Source organism: Harpia harpyja, chromosome 1 (assembly GCF_026419915.1).
Source record: "Harpia harpyja isolate bHarHar1 chromosome 1, bHarHar1 primary haplotype, whole genome shotgun sequence".
NCBI lineage: Eukaryota > Metazoa > Chordata > Aves > Accipitriformes > Accipitridae > Harpia > Harpia harpyja.
Genome location: NC_068940.1, coordinates 71,028,377 through 71,052,860, shown reverse-complemented (window position 1 = coordinate 71,052,860; position 24,484 = coordinate 71,028,377). Strand labels below are relative to the sequence as shown.

Genomic DNA, 24,484 nt, shown 5'->3' with positions numbered 1-24,484 from the left:
TTGGGTCAGAGGCAGTTTATTTTAAATGTGATTTGATTTACATTTATAAGCAGCTTTCTTGACAGGAATTCTTTAAGTTGCCTTCAGTTCTAAAACAAACCTCTGTCACTTTCAAACGTAAAGTACTTTGTCCCCAACAAAACATATGAAAATATAATTTAAAGCACACTTTTCACAGACACAGTACAATACATTCACTATACACAGTATAACAAAATAGTCCCATCTTTACCTGTTTAATAATACTGTCACAATGAATAGGTAAATAGAAACTGGAATTTCATTTTTATAGTTCAAAGGAATTTACATGCAACAATGGTCTTTTATGACTGTTTAGCTGTTGAACGAACTTACCCAGCCTGTAGTTTCTTGCACTAGGAGCAGAGCCAGAAGGTATTTGTTGGCCAGATCTGTTGCCAAAACTGCAGAAGGTGGGAAGCGGCCACCTGGGGCCCCTTGTGTACCAGTAACTCTCATGTCTGGATCATCCTCTAAACCTGGCTGACAGCACTGCACAAGGCAAGCACTGTCACCTCTCCAGGATCTGAAAAAGTGGCGTTTCCTTTGAAACGCTTATTTGTTAGGATGATTCCTAAGTGTTTTAATGGGACTTTTACTCTGCTGGAGAATAGGTAATTGTCATCCTTACAAAGTTTTCCTTTAAAGCTTTGGAAAAAAAACAGAGGGAAAGCTCATTCCTCCTTTATTTGAGCTTTCTTTTGCACTTCCGTAAAAGAACAGGAACCAAGCAAAGGCGGTTACTGTGTTTAACACAGCGAGTTCCTCCCTAACACTCACCATGTGAGAAATGGTGCTGGGCTCGGGGGGGGTGCCCACCTCCCCTCCTGGCCAGCTGAATTCCAAGAATAGCACTTGTGAGAGAAGAACGCTCAAGGCAGGATGGTAAGCAACAAATGTTCAGGTATGGTCCAGACACGAAGCGCTCTCATGTTGGCTTTTGTTTTAAGTCAGTCTCTGACCACCTGCTGCAAGAAGCACTTAATCTTCAATAAGGCTCATATGTCATATTTCAGCAAAATGAATCGTAAAGCTAAACAGACACTTCCCAATGGAATGCAGTGACCTACAATGAGAAGCAAAAAAATGCACAAAGAAAATCTCAAAATACAATGAATGTGAGGGAGGGGCATTAGAAACTCCCTTAGCACAAATAATGGACCTCCTTAAACCATGCGTAGAATTTTTAATTTTTATTTGCAACCACAGGCACATGCTCGTACAGTAGTTGCAAGAATTGGCAACACATAAAACATTAAATCTGTTGGCAATAGAGAACTACAAAGTGCTTTAAAACTTCATCTGAGATGAAGATAATTGTTTCTCACACACACATAAATTTGCACTTAAGTATTTCCAAGTGTCTTTCTAACAGATAGTTCAGGGGTAAATATTTAGTTGGACTGGGATATTGGTCCTCAAAAGTTTGATGGGCATGAACATAATATGTCTTGTACAAAAAAAAAAGTAGTAATTTCTAACACTAAAGTGATTGTTTACTAGTTTGAATGGCAAGATTTTCAGCATTTCAAGAGGGAGAAAAAAAAGATTTGCAAGATAATATAAAATACAGCAAGCACACCTTTTTATGTATGTTATTTAAGTATGAAAATATTTTTAGCATATTATGTTAAACATTCTCTTATTTATATTTCCATTACCTAAAAGACTTGCTACTCCACTGATAACTCCATTATGTAAGGCATGTTAACTATAGTTTGACGAGGGTGGTATCGTTTTGGTTTTGCACACACATTGACAGATGCATTGAAAGTCTTCATCACATTACAATCTTGAAAGGATGTCAGTGCCAAGCTCTCCTCCTCTCACTCTTATTCAACACTTCAGTACAACTAAATATGCAACGCCCCCCTAATTTTTTTTTTGTTTGTTTTGGAGAAAAATGTTCTGAAGAACCTATAGCTTTTATAGCACCTTATCTCAAAGTAATGAAAATGGGTATGATGATTACATGTGCAAATGTACAAAATCATTAACTCTACAAAGATACATCATTCCAAAATTACAGAAAATTTTAAAGCATGCATTTTATTTTTTTAAAGGGTTGCTGAGTGCTTCCCCTGAAAAAGGTGGCTGTTCTCAAAATCAGCAACTGCTGGTGAGGATTTCTTGGCACATTTGTGACCAGCACGTTATTGCTGCATCTTCCTGATAATCTCAGCAGACACGGGGGGATGGAAATTGATTGTGTGGTGCCGCAGGCCCTGAGCTGTCTTGTAACTCTTTCCACAGCGACATTTGAATGGTTTGCGTACGCGGATTTGCGTTCTGTGGCCGTTCTTGGCATGGTACTTTATACCGTTCACATTCTGTGAGTGAGAAAGTAAAATGTTAGTGGTCAAGTGGTCTGATAATGGCTTAGCTTTCAGTTAAAAAACAAAAATTGATTAATGTTGTGGGCAAAAATCACACAAATTGCTAGGAACTCCCACTAGGTGTTATGCATGTGTTGTTCAAGATACGAGGTGGGACAAGAAGGAGAATAATCTGTGCTGTTCTAACACGTGGAACTTATCTACCTGGGTAATTCTGATTTTTATCTCCCAATGTATGGCACTTTCCAAAAAATACTATTTAATGGGCTCACACATGGATGTTCTTTGCTTCCTGACATTTTTTCATAGAGCATTGACAAATTTTATTCAGAGGTTCATTTACAAGCAAACAAAGAATTGGCATGGGGACTTGAGTCACGCTTCTTCAAAAAGCTGAATCTCCCCCCATGGTGTGTTTGTTCTGTTTTGTGTCATTGTTTCTAGATATGTCTTTAGGCACCAGCAAATTCTGATAGTTTGCACATTGTCTCCAAAGAATTAACTGCAGGGAACACTTAACTCAAAGAGTTACACAGGGGCACTAGAAAATAATCCAGAGAAGCTGTCTTCAAAATAGCTATTGTTTAGGAATATTCTACAGCTAAAACTAGACAACTGATCTCCACTAGTTTGGACAAAAGAGCAAAAGACAGCACCACAACACACCGTTACACTGCCAAGGTCAGGGAACAGGCAACACTTTTTCTAGATTAATCAAGAACCTTAACATAAATCAAAATCGTACCCCTGTCCTCCTTTTCACATATGTCTGGCAAAAATGGAAGAAGCTGTTGTGGTCTCAACAGCTGTTGTGAAACTGCTTTATGTAGGATTCGTCTTACTGGAGTCTGTCTTATCTGCTTCCACTAAAAGAGCTTGGATTTTTGGAAAAATAAGGACAGGCAAACTGTCTTTCATTAGAGCTTCTCCTAGGAAGAAACCAAAGTGGAATCCAAGACAATTTGTGACATACAGCTCCGAGGCTCTACTGTGTCCTCTCTAAAGCTTCCAGATACGTATCTCAGGCTTCTAAAAAATCCTAGAATCAATTAACAGCCTGGATATTAATTAACCCACTAAATTAAGCTTCAGGGATTTTGTCTTTGCGGGACCACTGCCTCGTGTTACATATAATAAAAAGTGCCCTTGGCTCTTCAGGCAACCAGTTTTATCAATGCGCAGCTTACAGGAAGTGAAAGCTCCAGCTTGGAACTCACAGCAATTAGACAAATTAGACAATTTGTTTAAAAAAAAAAAAAGGAAAAAGCCTTCAGAAAACAGAACAGAGCTACAACTCCTAAAACTTCAGAAGACTCTATATACATCAGAAAGCAAACCCCAGAAAGGCACGAGGTTAACACCTTCAATACCACACCCCTCCTGCCAACGCTTCCTGTTCTCCTCTCCTACCTCCTAATCCAACTTAACTCTGAGTCAGAATCTCGAGTGTTACGTCCCACTCCTGAGAGAGACAGTCCCTGTGCGTGCTGCCCTCCACTGCCCTGCTCTAACCACAGCTCACAACAGCAAAGGAGAAGTATAAGGAACTTAGAAGGAAAGTAGGAGTGTAATTGCAAGAGAAGCCGCCCAGTCTCCCAGATAGCTATGTGTTCTCACCTTACAACATAAAATGCTGGTCCTCATTTATTACACGTTAACTGTGCCATGGCAGCAATATATTTTTAATCTTCAAGCAAAAACAGTTCTCCGGTTTCAATCATAAAGTTGAGCGCGGTACTGTTCTCATCAGAGCTCGTAATGCCCAGTGTAATCTGTACCACTGAAGTGGCATTTTAGGGCAGCCTGGGTGTCTGGAGAGGTTGATTTGTGGAAATCATTTAGAAGGAAAAACTTAGCCTAAAATATCCACCCTGGAAAAAGGCTATGGGACAAGACTCCAAGCAACTGCTCTGCCCAGAAATTCATGCTTCTCTAGAGCATCCAGGCACTGAATCCTCACTTGAAGCTGCAAATCCAGCCCCCAAATTGTCCTTTACATCCTTAAAAATACTGGATGACAACTGCACAGCTGTCATCTGAGATGTGGGAGACGAGAATCTTTAAGTCTTCAATACAAACCAGACAGAAGGATACGAGCCATTAGTGCAGGTTACTGCTGGGTGAAGAGCATTCAGAGGAGGTAGAAGGCCGTACCACCGACACAGACAAGAGCACATCAAACCTACAACTCGTCCTCAAGAGCAGTCAAGTGAATTCCCTGCAAGTTATCTGAGATCCTGAGGCAGATTTTGGATGGTTTTGCACATAGTTACAACCTTCAGCACCTGCAGGACTGTTGAGGTGAGGGGGCCGGGCATGTCACTGGATGGCATGAGGACTGTCATAAGGCCTCTGTCAACATCTAAGTACCATTAAGGACCTGCACCTCCAAAGAGAAAATCTGGGGGTGATCTGCTAAACTTTTGCTACTGTGGTGAAATTTTAAAAACAAAGTTATCCCCAAAGCCTATATATAGTTTGGAAACTACAGAAACCTGTTTAGACTTTTAATTTTTGTAAGAAATCACTTTAACATGTAAATGAGTATCAAATGCTACAGATGCCATAAATCTGCAATCACAAATATCGCCCCCATTCCATGCCAATGGTACTCTCCTGATCCAGATTTTTTAATGATCCACTCAGCCTCTAGTAAAGAGTACACCACACACTTTGATGAAGAGGGAAAAGTACTTTCAGGCAGAAAAAATTAAGGAAATGCTAAACCAGAAGCCTATGTGGAATGAATTGGGCCATGGAAGGTTTGAAAAATAGTAAACCACGCAGAGTATGAGGAGCTAGTATGACATGAAATTTGACCTGTACTCCTAAAAGAAAACTGTTGTTAGAATTACAGTCCACTCTTCAGCACTTTTTCCACTGCTGTAATGTAAACACTTTGTTGTACGTCTGGGTTGAGTTTGTTGAGGTATGGCAAAACCCACTGCCAAACTCGTACATCATTTTTATTGCTCCAGTTACTTAGATTGCTCATTATTTACTCTCACAAATGATTGAGGAAGAAGATGGCAGTATAGAAGGGCACTCTAAAAACTAAAACAGGAGGAAACAATTATTAACCTGGGACCAAATCAGGAGGAGATACGGAAGTTTAGACTGGCACTACCTGGTTTGCATGGACACAAGGGCACTTGCTGCGCAGGGCCCCTTGCACAGCAGTACTCATGAGGCCACTACACTGCAGAAGGTGTGAGAGCTTGCCACCCGCTTCATGTAGGAACACAGACATCAAGGATGGTTTGGGAGGATTTCTTGTTTCAGGACTTGGACATCATACATGTTTTTATATCTCTTGGCTGTTCCCCCCAAAGTTTTCTTTGTGGGTCCAGTTCCTCTTTGCTCGACTTGCAAGCTCTGGCTTGCTCCTTTCTTTTAATTAAATTCCCTTCTTTCCCTCTCTCACTTCAATATTCTCCCTCCCTAAGCTCTGCTGAGTGTCACTGCTCTTACATCAGCCTTCCTGGGGGGTTTGCCCACACAACAGGCCTAGGACCTTTGTCCCATTACCTGCCTGAAAGACAAGCCCAATGTCTCGGCATTCTTGGAAGGTACCACTTCTCCTCTTGCCCAAGGCCAAAAGCAGTTATGCATATAAGCTACATTTTATATGTATGGTAATCTATTATTCTTGTGTTATTGTATTTGCACAAACTAGAAAAATTATGACAAATACTCCAGTGTTTTCTCTATAATAGTACATATGCATTATCTGTGGGGTTTTTTTTGTATCTATTATCTATCAAACTTCATTTGCCCTTTGGAAGTTGCCCAAGTAAGTTTATGTACAGCATATACGCCTTTTGAATGTCTTTCTCCAGAGCTAAAGATCAAATAACTGACACACATAGGTGGTATTGAATAAAATACCAAAATTGCCAGCTTCATAAATCCACACTTTAGCTCCTACAGGTAGCATTTTGCAAAGCACATTAACAACTCAATACCCACAGACTTCTGGACAAGTCATCTAAATGCGGATGTAAAGCCAAAATTTGGTGAGGGTGAACTCCAAAGAAACAAGACTAAGATCTTTGGGTTCCTTTACATCACACGGATGATCTTTTCAAAAATCAAATACAAATCATATGAGCAAAAAAAAAAAAAAATCCATAAATGGAAAACTATAAAACACTTACAAATTTGTTCTCTAGGTCAGTAACCATAATTAGAGAAGAAGCAAGCAAGCCTGAGAAATTAGTTCAGAGGCTTCTGTTTTAAGCATTTAGAAGTCAGTGTGCTCCAGAGTAATTTAGCTGTTTCTAACTATCCCACAAACAAATTTACAAATAATTAAAAAAGCACTTCCCCCCCCCCCGCCCCGAACCTCCAGCTTCTCATTAAAACCTGTGCCATACTATATAGGGAGCTTAGTACCTATAAATATTTTAAGCAAGCAATTTTATTTCTTTAAAAAAAAAAAAGTTCCCAAAGAACAACTATATGTTTATGACTCACTTCTACTGCACTGCTTATGGGAGACTGCCAAGAGATAGCAGCTGGGCAGGAGGCCAGTAGGGTTTTCTGATACTCATCTGGGCTTGTGTATAAACACGTTCTCACTAGTTTCCGTTGTCCACCCCAGCCCATTCCTTGGGAGTATTTGTTGTACTCATTCTTGTCTTATTTACCTTTCCCTAATGACTTTTCAGTGCAGAGGCCATCTTTTATCCTTGTACATTGTTTGCAAAAAGGAGCCCCATCCCTACTGGGTCCTTTAAGCAGTACTGTAATACAAATAACACATCTAAAAATAATGTTTCTGCTTCTCAAATGTACGTCACCTAAGGCCAGACAAAAGAAAACTGTGTATATCCTCCTTTCCTCCTCGCTCCCTAAAGGAATGCATCCTTTCTCAGCCGTAAAGTGAGCCTGGCAATTACTGTATGTGCATGTCCGTGTTCCTGTTTGGAGCTCCATAATTGTTTTACAGCCCTGACTGTGATTATCCAGTACCCACCAGAAAATCCCAGTGCTTTGATCACAGGACTCCCTACCCAGACTCCACAAATAATTCATCAGAGGAGGGGGTTAAGCAGAAGGAAGATGAAGAGGAAACAAGAAACACAGCTGACACAAAGCTAAAAGGAAGGAAACAAAAGATAAAAATGTAAAGAGAAAAAAAATTAGGCTGAAAAGAAAAAAGGGAGGAAACAGAGCCCACAGAAAAGAGAAATGAGGTGAGGCAGAGTTTAAGGACATGTGTTTTCCTATCAGGACTAAACAGAGGTGAGTCTCTTAGGAAAACATGGTACTTTTTATTTGCTGCTGCTCTCTGTCTGTCAGCCTCTCTAAGGGTCGTTAATTTGTTCCCTGTCTGACTGTTCTAACGTTAATGGTGTACAAGATACCCCTTAGACAGTCCTCATGCATTTGAGATGAAGGTAGTGAGATAGCAGAAGCAGGCAGAAACAGCTTGCTTATTTGGGCAATAAAAAGACAGAGGGCTGGCAGTCAAACAGAGAACAGACAGGATATAGCAAATTACAGGCTTCTCCTTCTAGCCTTTGCCATTAAGTGAATGTTTTCTGCAATGCATAGATGCCCTGTGGGCACAGTGACTTCTAACAATCACCATGGCTTGTTTGCTTCCTGAGCTAGGGATTTAGCTTTTATACTATACCCTTCATTTAGCACAGCTTCTACCACTTGCAAGAAAAGTATTAATATTGAATAACGTGGGTATATCTGCAACGTAATACTTGCAAATAGTCTGAAAACATCTTTCCCTCTGCCCTGCCCCTGGAGATGGTGTTCAGTTTTTCCTCAACTGAAGAGAATAACCATTACATAATTAAGGCTAATCTCTGCAAAAAAAAAAAAGACTTGTATGTCACTAAGGAATGAGCACACTGCTTTCTTGCTCATGTTTTAAGTAAGCATTGTCAGTATTAATTATCTGTATATGAATCTGAGTCTTGTGATTTGCTGCCATGGGAGCTGCCGCAGTCCAGAACAGCTGCAGCATCACTGAAACATGTTTTCATCCACTACGCGGCTTCAGGCACAGTTTATTCATTCTTGTCACAACTGTTTTATCTCAAATGTTATTGGTCTTCCTATATTTTTCTTTCATATTTCTGTTCTAAGTCCCTACTTTTCAGTTATTTAAAGAAGAAGACATAAAATAAAACTAGTATAAAACCAATGCAACCACCACTGCTTTTTCTAGGGTATAGGTCAGTGGTTGAATTTTCCAGTACTTCATGCAAAGACTTTAGGAAATGATTTAGAGGAACTGTGCCAACATGCTATTTCTGTTCCCAAATGTCAATGACTACAGAATACCATACTGAAGTCCAAGCTGTTCAATACGATTTCATCTGTTTCTGCACCAGTTCACATGAAGCAATACTCCTGTCCTCGCAACATCACGGCATGTTCTATACCAGCCATCTCAAGGTTCAAATTAAAGATGTTTCACTCCCATAAACAGACAAAAATTTCTCGTGATCGAGGGTAATTAAAAAGGGGGTGGTGGTGGGGAATTGTTTCCCAGCATGTCACGCAGAGGGATGCAAGCCCTGCACGTGGGGCCAGACACACTGACGGCTGTGCAGACAGGTCACGGAGACTTGGACCCAGGACAGAATGATGCCAGAACTTCTCCAAGGCTCTGCCTTCCCGAGGTGACCTCTGACTTGCAAAACATTAACCACCACCTTCCGCACATCACCTTTACCAAGAAAAGTACCCTGGGCCTAGTCTCACTAAAAGGAGAGGCAGTATCTCTAGCAGTTAAGCAGAAGGAATTCACTGTCTCTGGAAGGAATTAGTGTCTCTGAAAGGGACCCAAGAGATTATTTTGCTCGTAGTACCTCCTGCATTCTGCAGTTAGTTTGTCTAAATAATAGAAAGCTAGTTAAAATGTGTAAAGCAAAGGAGTCACTATAGGTAATATCTCTTGACAGAAAGGGATGCAAAAGGCTACATCCTTTGTAAAACTGGTAACTTGGCTGTGCTTGAGAGGAAACCAGTCAATAGAATATGTACTCTGCTAAAATACCACAAAAATAAATGTGAAAAGTCTATTAAACAAGAAAGGTAAAAATTGATTTTAGAGGCTCCCCTCCCCCCCCCCCCCCCCGCTTCAGCGGGAAATAAGGTAGGTCTGCACTACTGCTTACCTTATATCTTTTTTTACATCCAGGAACAGGACAGGCAAAAGGTTTCTCATCCCCTCCATTCATGCACATTGAACTAAGGATAGCTTCAGAGCTGATAGCACTTTCTGTAGTCCAGGACTCATCACTGTCTGATTCTTCATAGTCTACTTCCTCCTCATCATATTCACTACCTAGAAAAGCAGGGTTGTGAGATAAAACAAGAATAAATAAGAGCACAGCAAGATAACACATTCTACATTTATTACATCAGTTACAATGACTTGTAATATCCTCACTTTTGTCTTTGCTGGAAGACAGTTATTTTTAATTTTCTAAACCTATCTTTCTTATAGTTATTTATTCCTTCATAAAGACACCAGTGGTTCTTTTTCTAATAACTAGGACAGGCATTATTAATATATCTTCATAAACTGTTAACTGTGTGGCATAGAAAGTTTGAAGGACTGATTTTAAAATACAATTTCATTACTCCTCAAACACCAGGATCCTTCCGTCTTTCCCAGTGTCCAAACAGAAAATGTGGTGTCCCCCCCTCCCTGCAATTAAAGCTACTTTTAAGGCTTTTCTTTATGCAATACAATACTGAAGAACGTAATTCTACAGATCATAAACAGTGTAAAATAATATGTTGACAAGTCCTAATGCATTTACTAGCCCTTTGGAATTAATAGGAATTATAGCAGAACATTAATAAGAATTATATTGTAGCAATTATAGTTGTGAAATTCATTCCCTCAGGTGTGGGGATAAATTGCATTGTGTGGCTGCCCTGAACAGACCGCATTATGTTCCAGATATGCTATGACAGCCATTTGAGCAGCTGGTGCTGAGTTTATTTATTATTTTTAATTGCAATAACTATTAATGAAATCCTCTGAAGAAGTTAAATGTGAAACAAGAGAAATTAGGAAAGCAGAATTCCAACTATAAAAATACACTTAAAAAAAAAAAAAAGCAGGGGAGGGAAGAGACCCAGCTGATTAAAAAGAAAATATATGCACAGAGGGAGAGAGAGGGAAAGCTGAGGGAAACTTCTGTGGTGTCAGCAGGAGGTGGTGCTGTGTTTCCCCTCCCCTTTCGTCTTTCCCTTTCCCAGCTCTGCTAAATTTTATCCTTTCTGCTGAAAGACAATTTGGCTCCGAGTGCTGGAATAACTCCTGTTATTAAAGACAGTTATGTGACACTTGCATGGGTCTATTTGGTTCCCTCACATGCCCTTTAAGTGCACGCCTCTAAGCAGCTCTACACGCAGAGAAGAAAATGCAGACAGATGCCTCACGGCACTCTAAAAAAGAAAAGTCCTGACTTCACAGAGAAAGCCCATGCTGCAATGTACAACGAGGTCTTTGGGTTTTTTTTGCTTACACACCTATCATCTCAGATTTTTCCCTTCGGATTCCCCCTCCCCCAGTACTCTCACTTAGAGTCGGCACCTCTCCATCACTGAGTAAAAGCGCATGTTAACTGGTAGCTGCAAGTACTCGGGGCTCCTGAGCTTTAATCAGATACTGTAAGTTCGCTTACAGATGTCAGGCTATCCACGTTTCTTTCCTGTGGTTTTCATCCATACAGGGTGGTGTGCAGATGAGGAAAGATGGATGGTTTCCCACCGTCAACAACTGTCGACATGAGCGCACGCACACACGCTCTGCAGCACATCTGGAAAACTCTGCCCTGCTGACTGAGACTCCTTATCCCACACCGAATGAGCGAAAGCCAAAGAAAGCATTATTGACCTCTTAAAATATTTCTGAACTCTAGGAACAGTTAACCTAAAATGAAGTTAAGAGTTGTTATAGTTTAATTAACTAATAAAAAAATGGAGGCAAAACCACAACTCTGCTTCTACGATTTCCTGCCCTTGATTGTATCTTGATGGAAAAAATTCCTCAAGCTGTTCCTTTCAAACTTTTTAGCTCAGTGGGGTTTTTTTTAAGCAAATGCAACAGAAAACCCTATTGTAAATACACATATGCACTCCTAGGATGAGAAAATACACAATTCTAAACACTGATACCAACAATTTCTGCCATTATAGTCACCCCCCTTGTAAGCCTCCTTAAGAGGGGGTGATTTCCTCCCAAAGAAAACATCATTTGAGACTGTAAGACATCTACTAATGATATCACTACATTTAGTGGTAACAGGGAGCATGCTTTTATAAAACAACAATTGCTGCTCTATAAAACTTAATATGCAATATGGTATATAAGGGAAAAGATACACAGAACAGCGGGGAGAAGCAGCAATCATTGAAATTATGTATTTCCATAGGTTTTCCTGTATTTTCAGGGCATCCTTTTAATTTTTCTAATAACTTTGTACAGTGAGACTCAATTCTGTAACAACTTTTGCTCATGCTTTTGCTCATGCTTTCACATAGACACATTGAAGCAGAGACAGAAGAAACCAAACCACGTGCGTAAGCATCTGTGAGATCAGACCATCGTTATGGTTTTCTTTTAATTAGCTTACCTGCACAAAAATGCAAGATTTTGTTGAGTGTAGTCAAGAGTCATTTAAAGTATAAGCAATATAAGCAGTATAATATATATATAATATATTGCAGTATAAGCAATCCTCTGTTGTCTTAAGTTTTTAAATCTAGACTTGTCACTATGGATTTTACAAATATGATGAGCTTTTTCAAGTATGAATAACCATATAAATACATATTCTTGCAAAAACCAGTAATACTAACGGTGCCAAGTACCTGAAAGGCATATTACTTTATACAAAGCTGGAACTGCAGTCTGTCACTGCTTTTATCTAACAGTATCCTACTGAATTCAACTGCTTGTACTGTTTTTAAAAAAAAAAAAATTAAAAATCCCAAAATGTATTTAAAAGGGTCTTGGTATAAACAAAATGCAAAACACTTACTGTCTTGAAAAAAATTCATTAGCAATAAAAATTTATCCTTTAAATAATTATGTTGTTTCAGTTGCCATAGAAAAACAACACTGATTTAGCCAGGCTTTTAACTGATTCTGCCTCAGAATTTCATTTCCTCAGTTGTCAGTGTCTAAGAGCAGCAACCCATGCGGTGCCTCACTGACTGCATGCAACACATTGCGGGGGGGGGCGGGGGGAAGAGGGAAAACAAAAAGCACAACACACAGGTTGGCGCTGCCATAATAAACAGCCCCTAGATGAGGTATTTTAATTAAGTACTGTAAGGCCGAGGACGGTGGCTTTGCAAAGCCGTTCCCACGCCAAGCAGGAGTCCCTGGCCCTCAGCTACACGTCAGGTGTAGAAACTGCAACCTGAGCTGCCGGCTGCCGCTGACTCCTTCGGGCAGCTTGCCAGGGTACCAGCAGTGCGCTGAAGGGGAAGTGCACAGCAGTGCACTTTGATCAAGATATAGCTTGCTTGGCTTTCTTTTTTTAAGCTTGGTTGGCATTTCACAATAATAATTGTAAATATTTACTTTTTAAAAGGAAAAAAAAAAATTAAGCACCTTTGCATCTAACCTATGGCCTGTTCCAGGGCATAACAACTGCATGACTTGGACAAGTAGCTGCAATAACTCTTAAGAGAGCTCTGAGAGAGCTGGCTCACTGATCTGCACTTGGACATTGCCATGCACGTGGAAAATGGGATGCTGTGCTGGGGCACGCTGCCCTTCCGGGGGACTGAGCAGAGACATTCCTGTAGCACATGAGCTTATAGCCTAACCGTTTTTTCATCATGGTTGGGAGGCAGACTGATCATTCCCCCTCATCAGTACTCAAAGGAAAAATACCGGAATTATGCTTCATAAGTCTGAATAGTAAAAAAATCCCCCCAACTCAACAACACACATTTCTCGAAGATGAAGAGTCTAAATATCTGGCGGGGAAAGGCTGATAGAGGAGCACGTGCTTTCAGCAAGGCAGTGTACAAATACACAATATTATTACCGTAACTAAATACTAGTTCTACAATAGCAAGAAAACTGCCTTCTTGCTGTAGCTTGCACTGCTCTCCTCTGGCAATGCTCTTTCCAAGGCTCCTTGCTAGCTCATTGCTTTTTAACATATCCAGTTTCATCATCTGGCTTTCGTTCAGAGACCCTGCATAGTTCTACCTCAGCCTAACCTAAACCCACTGCTTTATTATCCAAATGACTCAGTAACATCTTCGTAATATTGCCCCCACCCTCACTTGCAATATTCCTTCAGCCCTGGCGCACAAAGCCATTTCCCCCTTCCTCACTCCAGTAGCCTTGCCAAAAGGCTCACTTCATCTGTGCTGCCCCCAGCAGATTAAAAAATGAAACAAAACAAAACAAAGGCAAGGAAACAATGCTAGTTTGGGGTTTTTTTTCTGGAATTTTCCATGCTGAGACAATGCTACTGCTCCTCAAAGAGGAGGTGGACTCCACTGGTGGAGATGGACTTGAGGTGGGCATGGACTTGAGGTGGACACCACTAGGCACACCTCGCATAGTATGCCATATCAGACCCAGGTATTATATAAAATTACTAGTTATGAAAAGACAGAAAACATACAGGATCACAAAGTCTTCTGACAAGTTATTTCTCTTTTAATTTTTATGCTGCGTTTAAACACAACTCATCACAAACGAGAAGGCTGGCTGCATCACAGCAGTTTATTTGCCGAAAGTAAACACACGCACAAAAAGGGATTATGATTATTGCCTGCATGGTAAGAAGTCTTTGTAGTGTGATGAAAAGCAAAGTTGCACCATAAAGACTTGCTCTATCTCTTCTTTCAGTCAGTTTTGCTATTGAAATCAGCAAGAGAATCACTTAATCCTACAGCAAAGATCTCACCTCTTGAATGCCCATCTACTACTTTTTCCAGTAGATGAAGTCAGTAATTTAAATAGGTCAGAAACATTTTGCAGATAGTTAATAATTTGACATTCTGGAATAGACAACATCCCAGCTACACTGGTGAAAATCTGGAGCCTTATCTTTTATGTTTCTGGGTGTGATGGGTTAACCCTGGCTGGATGCCAGGTGCCCACCAGAGCTGTTCTATCACTCTCCCTCCTTCTCAACTGGACAGGGGCGAGAAAATATAACAAAGAGCTTGTGGGTCGAGATAAGGATAGGAGAGATCACTCACCAATTACCGTCACGGGCAAAACAGACTCAGTTTGGGGAAAAATTAACTTGATTTATTACAAATCAACCGGAGTAGGGTAATGAGAAATAAAACCAAATCTCAGAACACCTTCCCTCCACCCCTCCCTTCTTCCCGGGCACAACTTCACTCCCGGATTCTCTACCACCCCCCCAGCGGCACAGGGGGTCGGGGATGGGGTTTACGGTCAGTTCATCACACGTTATTTTCTGCCGCTTCATCCTCCTCAGGGGGAGGACTCATCACACTCTTCCCCTGCTCCAGCGTGGGGTCCCACCCACGGGAGACAGTCCTCCACGAACTTCTCCAACGTGGGTCCTTCCCACGGGCTGCAGTTCTTCACGAACTGCTCCAGCATGGGTCCTTTCCACGGTGTGCAGTCCTTCAGGCACAGACTGCTCCAGCGTGGGCCCCCCACGGGGTCACAAGTCCTGCCAGAAAATCTGCTCTGTGGGCTCCTCTCTCCACAGATCCGCAGGTCCTGCCAGGAGCCTGCTCCAGCGCGGGGTTCCCATGGGGTCACAGCCTCCTTCGGGAACCCACCTGCTCCGGCGTGGGGTCCTCCATGGGCTGCAGGTGGATATCTGCTCCACCGTGGACCTCCATGGACTGCAGAGGGACAGCCTGCCTCACCATGGTCTTCACCACGGGCTGCAGGGGAATCTCTGCTCCGGCGCCTGGAGCATCTCCTCCCCCTCCTTCTTCACTGACCTTGGTGTCCGCAGGGTTGTTTCTCTTACATGTTCTCACTCCTCTCTCCGGCTGCCGAATACCGCCATCCCAACTTTTTTCCTTCTTAAAAATGTTATCACAGAGGCGTTACCACTATCGCTGATTGGCTCGGCCTTGGCCGGCGGCGGGTCTGTCTTAGAGCCAGCTGGTATGGGCTCTGTCGAACACAGGGGAAGCTTCCAGCAGCTTCTTACAGAAGCCACCCCTGTAACCCCACCCGCTACCAAAACCTTGCCACAAAAAACCAATACACTGGGGTTTACTCGGTATTCACACCACTGTAGCCAAGATAAATTCTGCCTTTTGCGTGAGTGAATTCATTCCACCATGAGGTTTACAAAGGATTTTGCCCCTCAACTTTGAATGAATCTTGGTTCTAAGCAGGTGCACATCATTTGTAAGTTATGTCACTTTTAAAATCTAAAGACTTCTATACTGTGCCTTGAAATATAAAAAAGACAAAGCTGATTAAAACCAGCACAAGCTTGACCTCGGATCAAGAACATTACAAGTTCTTCCTTTCTCCTCCCATGAAGAAAAACAAACCCAAAACATCCTTGCCAATTATTTTTGTGACCAGAAAGCATACATTTAAGTATACAATGAATAACTATGAGCAAATAGCTTACTGCAGTGGGAACCAACATTGCTAGTGTCACTGAAAGTTCATGGTAATTCCAATGATCTCTCACAAAAATTCAGCTTCACACTTTGTCCCGTGCGGGACTTGCAGTTTGTATTCCACAGAAACAGTTTTACGAGAGCACTTCTTATGTTAAGAAGTTGCATTCCCACATATTGTGACAGCTTCCTTGATAAAAAAAAAAGAATTATTAATATTATGTGAATTTTGGTCTAACACTAAAGCACATTTATGAATTTGTCAAACTTCTTCCCTCTGTGCCCATGGATGCAGAGTCTTCCTCCACGCTCACCAGCAGGGAGAATGTTCCCACAGCTGATACTCATTGCTGATCTAAAGACATATCAAGTCATTCAAAATGAAATATTCTTCCTTTATATAAAGCACAGGAAATAAATGCTAGGAGCAATGAAATACAAAACAGTTAAAGAACATGCATCACGGCTGCTATGCAAGTCTTTAGTCTAGAAGCTGTAGCAGGACTCTCTTGGCTGCAAGCTGGTATGGGTGGCACAATGCATTGGCTCTGCAAACTCAGGCAACAAATTTCAGACACTGGATCATCCAAACAGACTAAGCTAGGGTTTTTCCTTTGCTTGCTTGCTTGTTTTGGGGGCAGGAGGAAAAGGGGACTCAGAGGACAGAAAGTGTTTTTCAGCTTTTGTGAAAGATCCATTCAGATTAGTTTCTTGTATTTTCAAAAATACTATTATCATTCACGTCCACGAAGATGATGTAAACACATATGTAATACAACTGAAGAAAACCCAGGGTAGTTTAAACAAGGCACTGTGTAGCGTTACAGACACTGATATTTTAGATTGCAAGTGCAATTCCAGTGTTTGGATTAAGCACCTATATAAAGCGAGCACCAGCTTCACCATGGTGAAGGCTGGAGCCTTTCTTCAGGCAACGGGTGCAAGCACTGCAGTTAAAAGTTTTCTCTCTTATCCCAGTAAATATCTCTGAACCTCGTTCCTGGGAGAGGAGAGGCAAATTTGTTCTCAAAGCCAACTGCATGCTTGGCAGCTCTGCTGTCACTCAAGGGAGCTGCTTGAGATGGTTATGGTTTGTCAAATGGGCACTTGCCAAGGCTGGCAGAGACCTCCATCCCTCTGCACGATCACACGATCACAAAAGAGCCATCAAAATAGCAATTACAACTTATTATTGACTTGGCCGTGTGCCGAACGGGGGGGTGGGGGGGCAGGGCATGTCCTGCTGGCTGCTGCCAGCCCCCCCGCAGCGGGTCCCACGGGCTGTGTGGTCTGCGGCGGTCACTGCCGGGCTGCTCTCACACACGCTTACGCCAGGAGCACGTCCCTCGCCTTGCACTTCAGCTGTCGCCACTGCCAGCATCCTACTCTTCCTCATGACACTAGTCAGAGCAGGATTTGGCCAGAAAAATGTCTTCTGGAGAGACCACCCTTCCTTCCAGTCCTCTACTAGCTCAGATCAAGTATCAAGCGCTAAATAACAAGCTGTTTAGGAAGTATTACTACTCAGAAGCACTAATTATCTATTGTCTCTGGCTGAAGCAAGGCTCAGCGAATAAGCACCAAGAGAATTTAAAAAATGCACCTCATATAATGATGTGAATATGGATTCAAATACAAAAAGCAGTATGGTTTTTAACATTATTGTTATGCACAAGATACTTAAAAGCACTAGAGAAAATAAGTTAGACAAAAAAAAAAATACTTTTTCTTGTTTGTTTGCATCATTTGAAAAGTAGCTTTCAGCCAATAGGGTCTGCTATACCAAAGGAGGGAACATTTAAGCAAGCAAGGATATAGGTAGATGTTTCTGGAAACCCTCTACCTTCTCTCACAGTCACCACAGAAATGGCAACTGTAACTTGCACAGTCACAGAAAGGGTCTGAAAAGATACTTTCCACAGCCATTTTGGAGGGTGGTACCTCTAACAGGACAAACTCACAAGCAGTTACGCAGTCAACCCACGCATAACCTGAGTGTTTTAAATGGAATGGTAGATAGGTTGATTCCAACATTTCAAATCACCTTTAGTTTTCATTTAAATGCTCAGTGTAAGCTCATGCTGAATTTTAAGTGACTGAAAATGTATTAAATCACAAGGTTTGAATCCACTTTGGAAAGCATACAAACACTTCAGATCCTATAGGTAAAACACAGAATCGAATATACTGTATTTTGGTATAGAATGATTTCACCTGAGCTAGCCTACATGGGAAATCACCCTAAAATCCTGGAGGTAAAGCTAAAATGATAAAGGTAAAAAGAAACATAAAAGGTAAAAAGAAACATAAAGTTTTTTATTTATTTTTATATATTCTTATTCACTATCAGTAAAATTGGGAACAATTTACACATGAGATCTGCTCACCATTTTGAGCTACAAGAGAAACAGAACTAGTAACAGGTTAAAAAAAAATACTCCTCCAGAGCCAATACAGGGGTTGGTGCAGCAGCTGGACTCTATCTGGCCTTAGGAGCAATTGTGTGCCATTTTCTATCTTGATACATCTGTATCTTGATATTGGTATATCAAAGAACAGTCTTTAAAACTAAAAGACAGAAAATCCCAATCCAGAGATTATAAATTCACTAAAAGGAGCTTGCACAGCTGTATAAGCAGATATATTACCACTTATTGAATTTATAAATGTATGCAAATAAAACATACATGTAATAAGCTAAATAAGAAAAAAATTTTCTGCACTTCCAATTACTTGTGAAACAGCAACTAATCACAAAAACATGCGTGTAAAGAACCAATTCTGGAAAAAACAGTCAACTGATACCACGGCATGTGTTTTGTAGAACAGGACTTTCTGAGAATGCTGCAGAGGTGCTAAAGCAAATTGTTATAATGTCACTGCACAATGTGCTGTTGAGGTTTTATGGTCACACTGCGCCAATAGTCTCGGGAAGTTATTTTGCATTCTTATATAAACTTTTTTTCCCAATCCTGTTTTCCACAAAAAAGGGCTTTCAATAATGTACAATCTTCTGTTTACACATAGTACAGGAAAAACATGATAAACCCAAGAACACAATCTCCACTTTAAACATATCTTAAAACTAGATCTCTACAATTTCATGTAAACAAGAATAAGCTGTTAAACGCTCACCAAAAAAGAGCATAACCTTCCTGTAATTAAACGGCAGTGTTTTACACGGCACTTTTTTAAAATCATGAAAATAAAAAAAGTAAATAAATAAATCAATCCAGCAGACCCCTCCCAACTTGAGGCTTAACCTGCAAATTAATGTAACAGTAATAAAACCTATACCAGCTGGAATCCTTTCTTTTTCTGGCTTTGGCATGAGCAGCAAGAGCAGGTATATGTTTGAAGAAAAACAAAGTAGGACATTTTCCACCTTTAGTCACAGCATGTTAATTGAACTCTGGCAAATGTTTAAAGATATTCTCAAAATGTTCAAGAAAGAATTAAAACCAGTTGGGACTGAGAAAAAGAAACAATCCATCCTTCCTCCCCCCTCCTCTCCCCCCAAACATCTGTTCCAAACTTATACTCCAAAAACCACAGCGAAGAACAGTCATAATTAATGTTATTTTGGCTTTTGAGTTGCTAGGCCTGCATTCTGAGGTTAGAAATACAAAAATACAAGTTCAGGGCACTATTACTGTACTTAAGGACTCTCTTGATGCACATAACAAAAAGGCAGTTTTTCTTTTCTCTTCTTTTCCCCCTTTTTCATAAAAAAGAAGGAAAACCCAGAAACGGTATCAGGAAACAGTTTCATGTTTAAGATAAAGGATTACAATAAAAAGTACCTACATAAATGAACTACAGTTTATGAACCTATGAAAATACATTTGAGATGTATTTTATAACATTGGGTTAAACATGCTTTACAGCTGTACAAAAGCTATTCAGCCACTTATAGTACAGGCCATAAAACTGCTAATGCACACAATCCTTATCCACCCCAATGGCTGTGCGCTTTGCCTTCATCAGCGCACAAACCCAGCAAGGACGCACCGAACTACAACCAGGCTTCAATCCAAGGAATTGCTATCACTGTGCAGGTAGCACTCACTACACGAGGAGCACCACTGATTTCAGCAGGATTCAGCTACGTGGGGGTTTCCAAGATGCTTCTGGACCGGACCTTAGACCCTTACGTGTGAACAGGCTGAATCATGGCAAAGGGATCCTGCGGCAGGCTGCCCATGGAGGACCAGGGTGTGGCGGAGCTGTGGAGACCCAGGGCAGCTCAGCGTTCTGTCAGCAGCTTCGGGCCAAGGGAATTTCACGCTTATGAGCCCCAGGAGGGTTACAAACCCCCGACCAGCAACAAGGGAGGCAATGGCAGATTCTCCACTTCAATGCACTGAAGGGCAGGAGGATTTATTTTGCATGAAAATATACTTAACGCTTCTCTCTGCCTGCTTTTAAATGCTCTGACCATCTAGATTTAAGAAACTCCATCGGTATAATTTGAAAGATAGCCCTAATGATAATACTTGGAATTACCAGTAAGGACTAAAATGCCTATTGATTACTGAGCCAGAATCAAGGCTTTTGTCATCCTGCCTACCCAGAAAATCTAGAGGAAATATCTGTTATGTTTTTTAATTAATTCTACTTTGTGTTTCTGAGAAAGACATGCATTTTTAACAGCCAAACAGAAGAACACATTCAGTGGGCAGTCGTCTCCCCTCCCTCTTTTTAAAAAAAAAAGATTCTGATAAAATAAAATCTGCACTGTGCCTAGTATACTGTCACAAACCTTTCTTTGAGGCTATCACTGTTTCAATCAGGTGTACAAAACATGTTAGCAGGTGTGAGTTGTTTCAGATGATATATCACTGGGCTGAAGTTGAAAAGAAAGTACTTTTCAAGTTGTTATTTTCCATTGCTCCTTGGCTTCTTGTATCCCTTTGGCATCAGAGGCAAAAGTGCTGAGAAACTGCTGTGAATGATGCTGTCTGACTATATATGGAAACACCTTACAAGAGGGAGCCTATGCTAGCATGGACAAAGCACCAGCCTTCATCTTCAGCAAGAATTAGGGTGGTGTCTTTCACTTGCCAGGCCACAAGTGCTAAAAAGACAAGAGAATATGTAGTTTTGGGGGTCAGCAAATGTTTCATAGCCTATAGCTCACTTGGTAATACCTGAGAGCTACAAACAACCCTGTTTTTCCTAGAATTTTACATCATTTTGATGATCATGTACTGGGTAACATCGACTCACAATACACCATTTCCCCTGTGAAATAAACCTCTCTGCGTTTTAAGTCATTGAGTGTGAAATGGCACGTTAGTCCTTGCTTTTTTCTGCTTCTGATTTGCTTTGGCTACAGTGCAAGGAAAACTCAAACATTTGCTTAAGTTTCACCATCTTCAGCACACTGAAGTGCTGGCCTAAATGAGTATGCTTTTTTTTCTGCTAGGCACTGTAAAAACTCTTTGAAAACTGTAACTGCTTTCAGTATGCAGACATACAGTGCTAGTATAGCTGAAGTGATTTTTTCAGTTCTTGAGGCACTACAATGGTACAACCAAATCCCGTTTAATCTCACAGTGTAATTTTTTTTAATGTATGTATATGTGCATATATGTATACACTATTTAAATAAGCACCTAAAAGTTCCATGTGCCCAACTACAGTTTCCACCCTTCTGAAAAACATTGTGCTTTCAGTTAGTAATTTTCAAGGTAATTAGCAGATTACTTATAAAGCTAAACAGTAAAAAAAAAAAATAAAAATCCTTCCACCAGTTGGCCCTTGCAGTATAAACACACAAACATGAATGCCATCATTGTTACCCAGAACCACTTAAGTTCCTTTTTGAGTGTCAAGCTATTCCTACATTAAACCAGTTATGCCACAAGCTGTGAAAGGCAGGCACAATGTGCTTTTAAAAAATGTGTATTTTTTGCACATTTGGAGGAAGACAGGTCCATGTACACTGGGTGCGTTTCTACACTAAAAAAACATATCACAAATTAACACAGAGATAATCTTTACTTTAACCTTATTGTACGTTTTTTGTTCTTGACCCTGTTAAAAATGGCTTGCCAGGTTAGACTACTACGATGGGGATTATAAAACAGTTCCTGTGCTTGGAAGTACTTTAAATCTACAAGCCATGTTTCTATTGCTGCTTTGTAGCTCAAAAACCAAAACTAGTGATGATTTTATGAGTTGCTATAGTCTAGACAACTCGGTTACTTTTCAATGAAATTGTTCCTTGGGGAGAGTACTGTGAAAATTCCCATACAATTAATTACAGGTACGTGCAGCTAAAATACAATTCTACAGCACAGTAGCTTTACAATTGCCAGTGCAATTTATGTCTGTATCAAACAAGAATGCTCTGAAGGGGGTGGGACGATGAAGTACAACAAACAAGAGGTTACGTGTAAAGCCACCTGTAGTGAGTGAGATGAGATGAGATGAGATAAATAAAATGAAATGTTACATTTTTGATATGCCTTCTCCTCTGGCAAGATTCAGAGTTCTACTGGCAAGCATGAAATCTGACAACCAAGTCAATCTTGCCAGAACATATTTTTATAGCAAACTGGGCTCAACACATTTTTACTGCCAAGTTAAAGAGCAAATGAGAAATTTAACCGAATTATAAGGGAAATGCACCCAATAAAGCACGAAAAGGAAGAACAACAGAAACTGCAGAGGAAAGCTACGAGAAGAAAAAAAAAAAGCCTTCATGTATTTTCCCCTCACAGCACAGCCCTTTTTTCCCCCATCAGCTATTTTTACCTGTCTTACTTTCCTCTATATACACTTACAAATGGTCTTTGAATTTTAAAAGTAATTTCAATTGTTACAAGCACCACTTAAAAAGAATTTAATTTTGTGAATGTAGTATAGGCCTTTTTGTACTTAGGTTACAAGTTAGTTTAGGATGGAGTTTAAAAAAGGACTAAGCAGGAGAGGTTATCATGATATGTGTCCTTGTGAAAACCATAGAAAAGGTTAGTTAAAGGAAAATCCCCATCATTTTGCTCCATCTTTACAAGGTTACAGCCTTGGTCTGTGGGAATCCCAAACTTCTGAAAAAGTAAGATGCTCATGGGTTGTGTTAGCTTGTCTAGCACAGCCCTGCAGGAATACTCCAGGATCTGTAACCCAAAGCTACAGGACTTTGAAAGAACTGTAGTCACGCACCTGGGGCCCTGTGCTCCTTGCAAACACTTAACCGACACTCCTCTCTCACCTGGTCTATCCACACTGAAAGAGGTGGCCTTTGGGGAGTCCCAAACCCACTGTAAAACAAACCAGATAATTCCCGTAAAGCAAACGGGGGCTGGGTTTGCAGAGTCCTTAAAGACTCCAGTTTTGCCTAGGAGACAAAAAAAAGGACACCATGGCCTCCCTTGTAAGAGAAATAGCCATCAAGCCTGGGCCAACTCTCATCCTTCTTTTAGGGTCCAGCCAAACTGCAGAGCAGGTACCCAGATAATCACACAGCTAGATTTCAATAAATGGCATGTAACAAAACAGTACAAAGGAGGAAAATCAAGATAGTCTTTGGTAGATCAAAGATAAAAATGAAATAACTTAAGTAGAAAAGTTCTGTCTGTAAACACTGGTCCTGTTTAGATTTCTTAGGCAAAATCTCTCTCCCTTTTCCTTTCTGCACACCTGTTCCACTTCCCCTCCTGACTCTTGACCCTCAGCAACACCTTGGTGCTAGAGTCCCCTCCACGCTCCTACAGGACGTTATTTTTTATCTCCAATGGTAAATATGAGAAACTAATCTGCCACTGGAAGTTACTTTTACTTACTGCCACTTCTTTATCAGAATTCCATGAAAACTGATCAAGAAAACAGGAGCAACAGGAGTTGCAGCAGTCTGTCTGTGGTCCCTCAGCAGAAGAGGCCTCCAGCCGCTTCAGGAGATCAAGACACAGCTGCTTCCATACAATCTACGTGTACTTGGAAATCACTGAGCCACCAATTTGTGCAGGTTTGACTAAGATAATGTTCTTGATCTTCATGATAATTTCAAGCTGTTTGATTTGGGGCTGTAAGTTAGTAATTACTATTTGCCGTGCAGTCAGGCCCTAGATATGACAACAGCACTGTTGCTGCACGAGCAATATGAGATCATCTTTGCTCCACAGATCCTCCAAGCTTAAGTTTTAGTATGTTCTGGGAATGTAATTCTTTTGGTTTGGTTTGGTTTTGTCAGTGAGTGACCAATATAATACATACTCTTGGTTCTCTAAGGAACCCAGACGGCCACTTGACAGCAGATGTCTGCTAGAAAAAAAGAGATCCATTTCTGAAGCACTTAGCCAAGCACAGTGACGAGCACTTGAGCATTTTTCACTCTGGATTACCGGAAGAAAGAGCTGAATATGTATGAGGTTAAAGCCTGGCTCCCTAGAAGGGGAATGTGGCATCTAGCTCTGAAAAAACAATGTCTTTTAGCTGTTGCTGGGAAGAAATCCCACCTGTGCTAAGAAAACCCCTATAGGAAATAATTGCACTTTTACTTAGTATTTTTCATTGTTATTGGAAACCACCTA

General features: G+C 40.8%; 1 protein-coding gene across 1 annotated transcript in view; it reads right to left on the bottom strand.

Annotated features, from left to right (window-relative positions):
* The window catches only part of JAZF1 (JAZF zinc finger 1), a 202,863-nt gene continuing 178,379 nt past the window's right edge, over positions 1-24,484 (bottom strand). Inside the window, exons 4-5 of the mRNA XM_052799301.1 lie at positions 9,500-9,669; positions 1-2,348 (exon numbers count right to left, since the gene is read on the bottom strand). Coding sequence (XP_052655261.1) covers positions 2,172-2,348; positions 9,500-9,669 — 347 coding nt within the window. The 3' untranslated portion in view covers positions 1-2,171. The remainder of the gene's footprint in view (positions 2,349-9,499; positions 9,670-24,484) is intronic.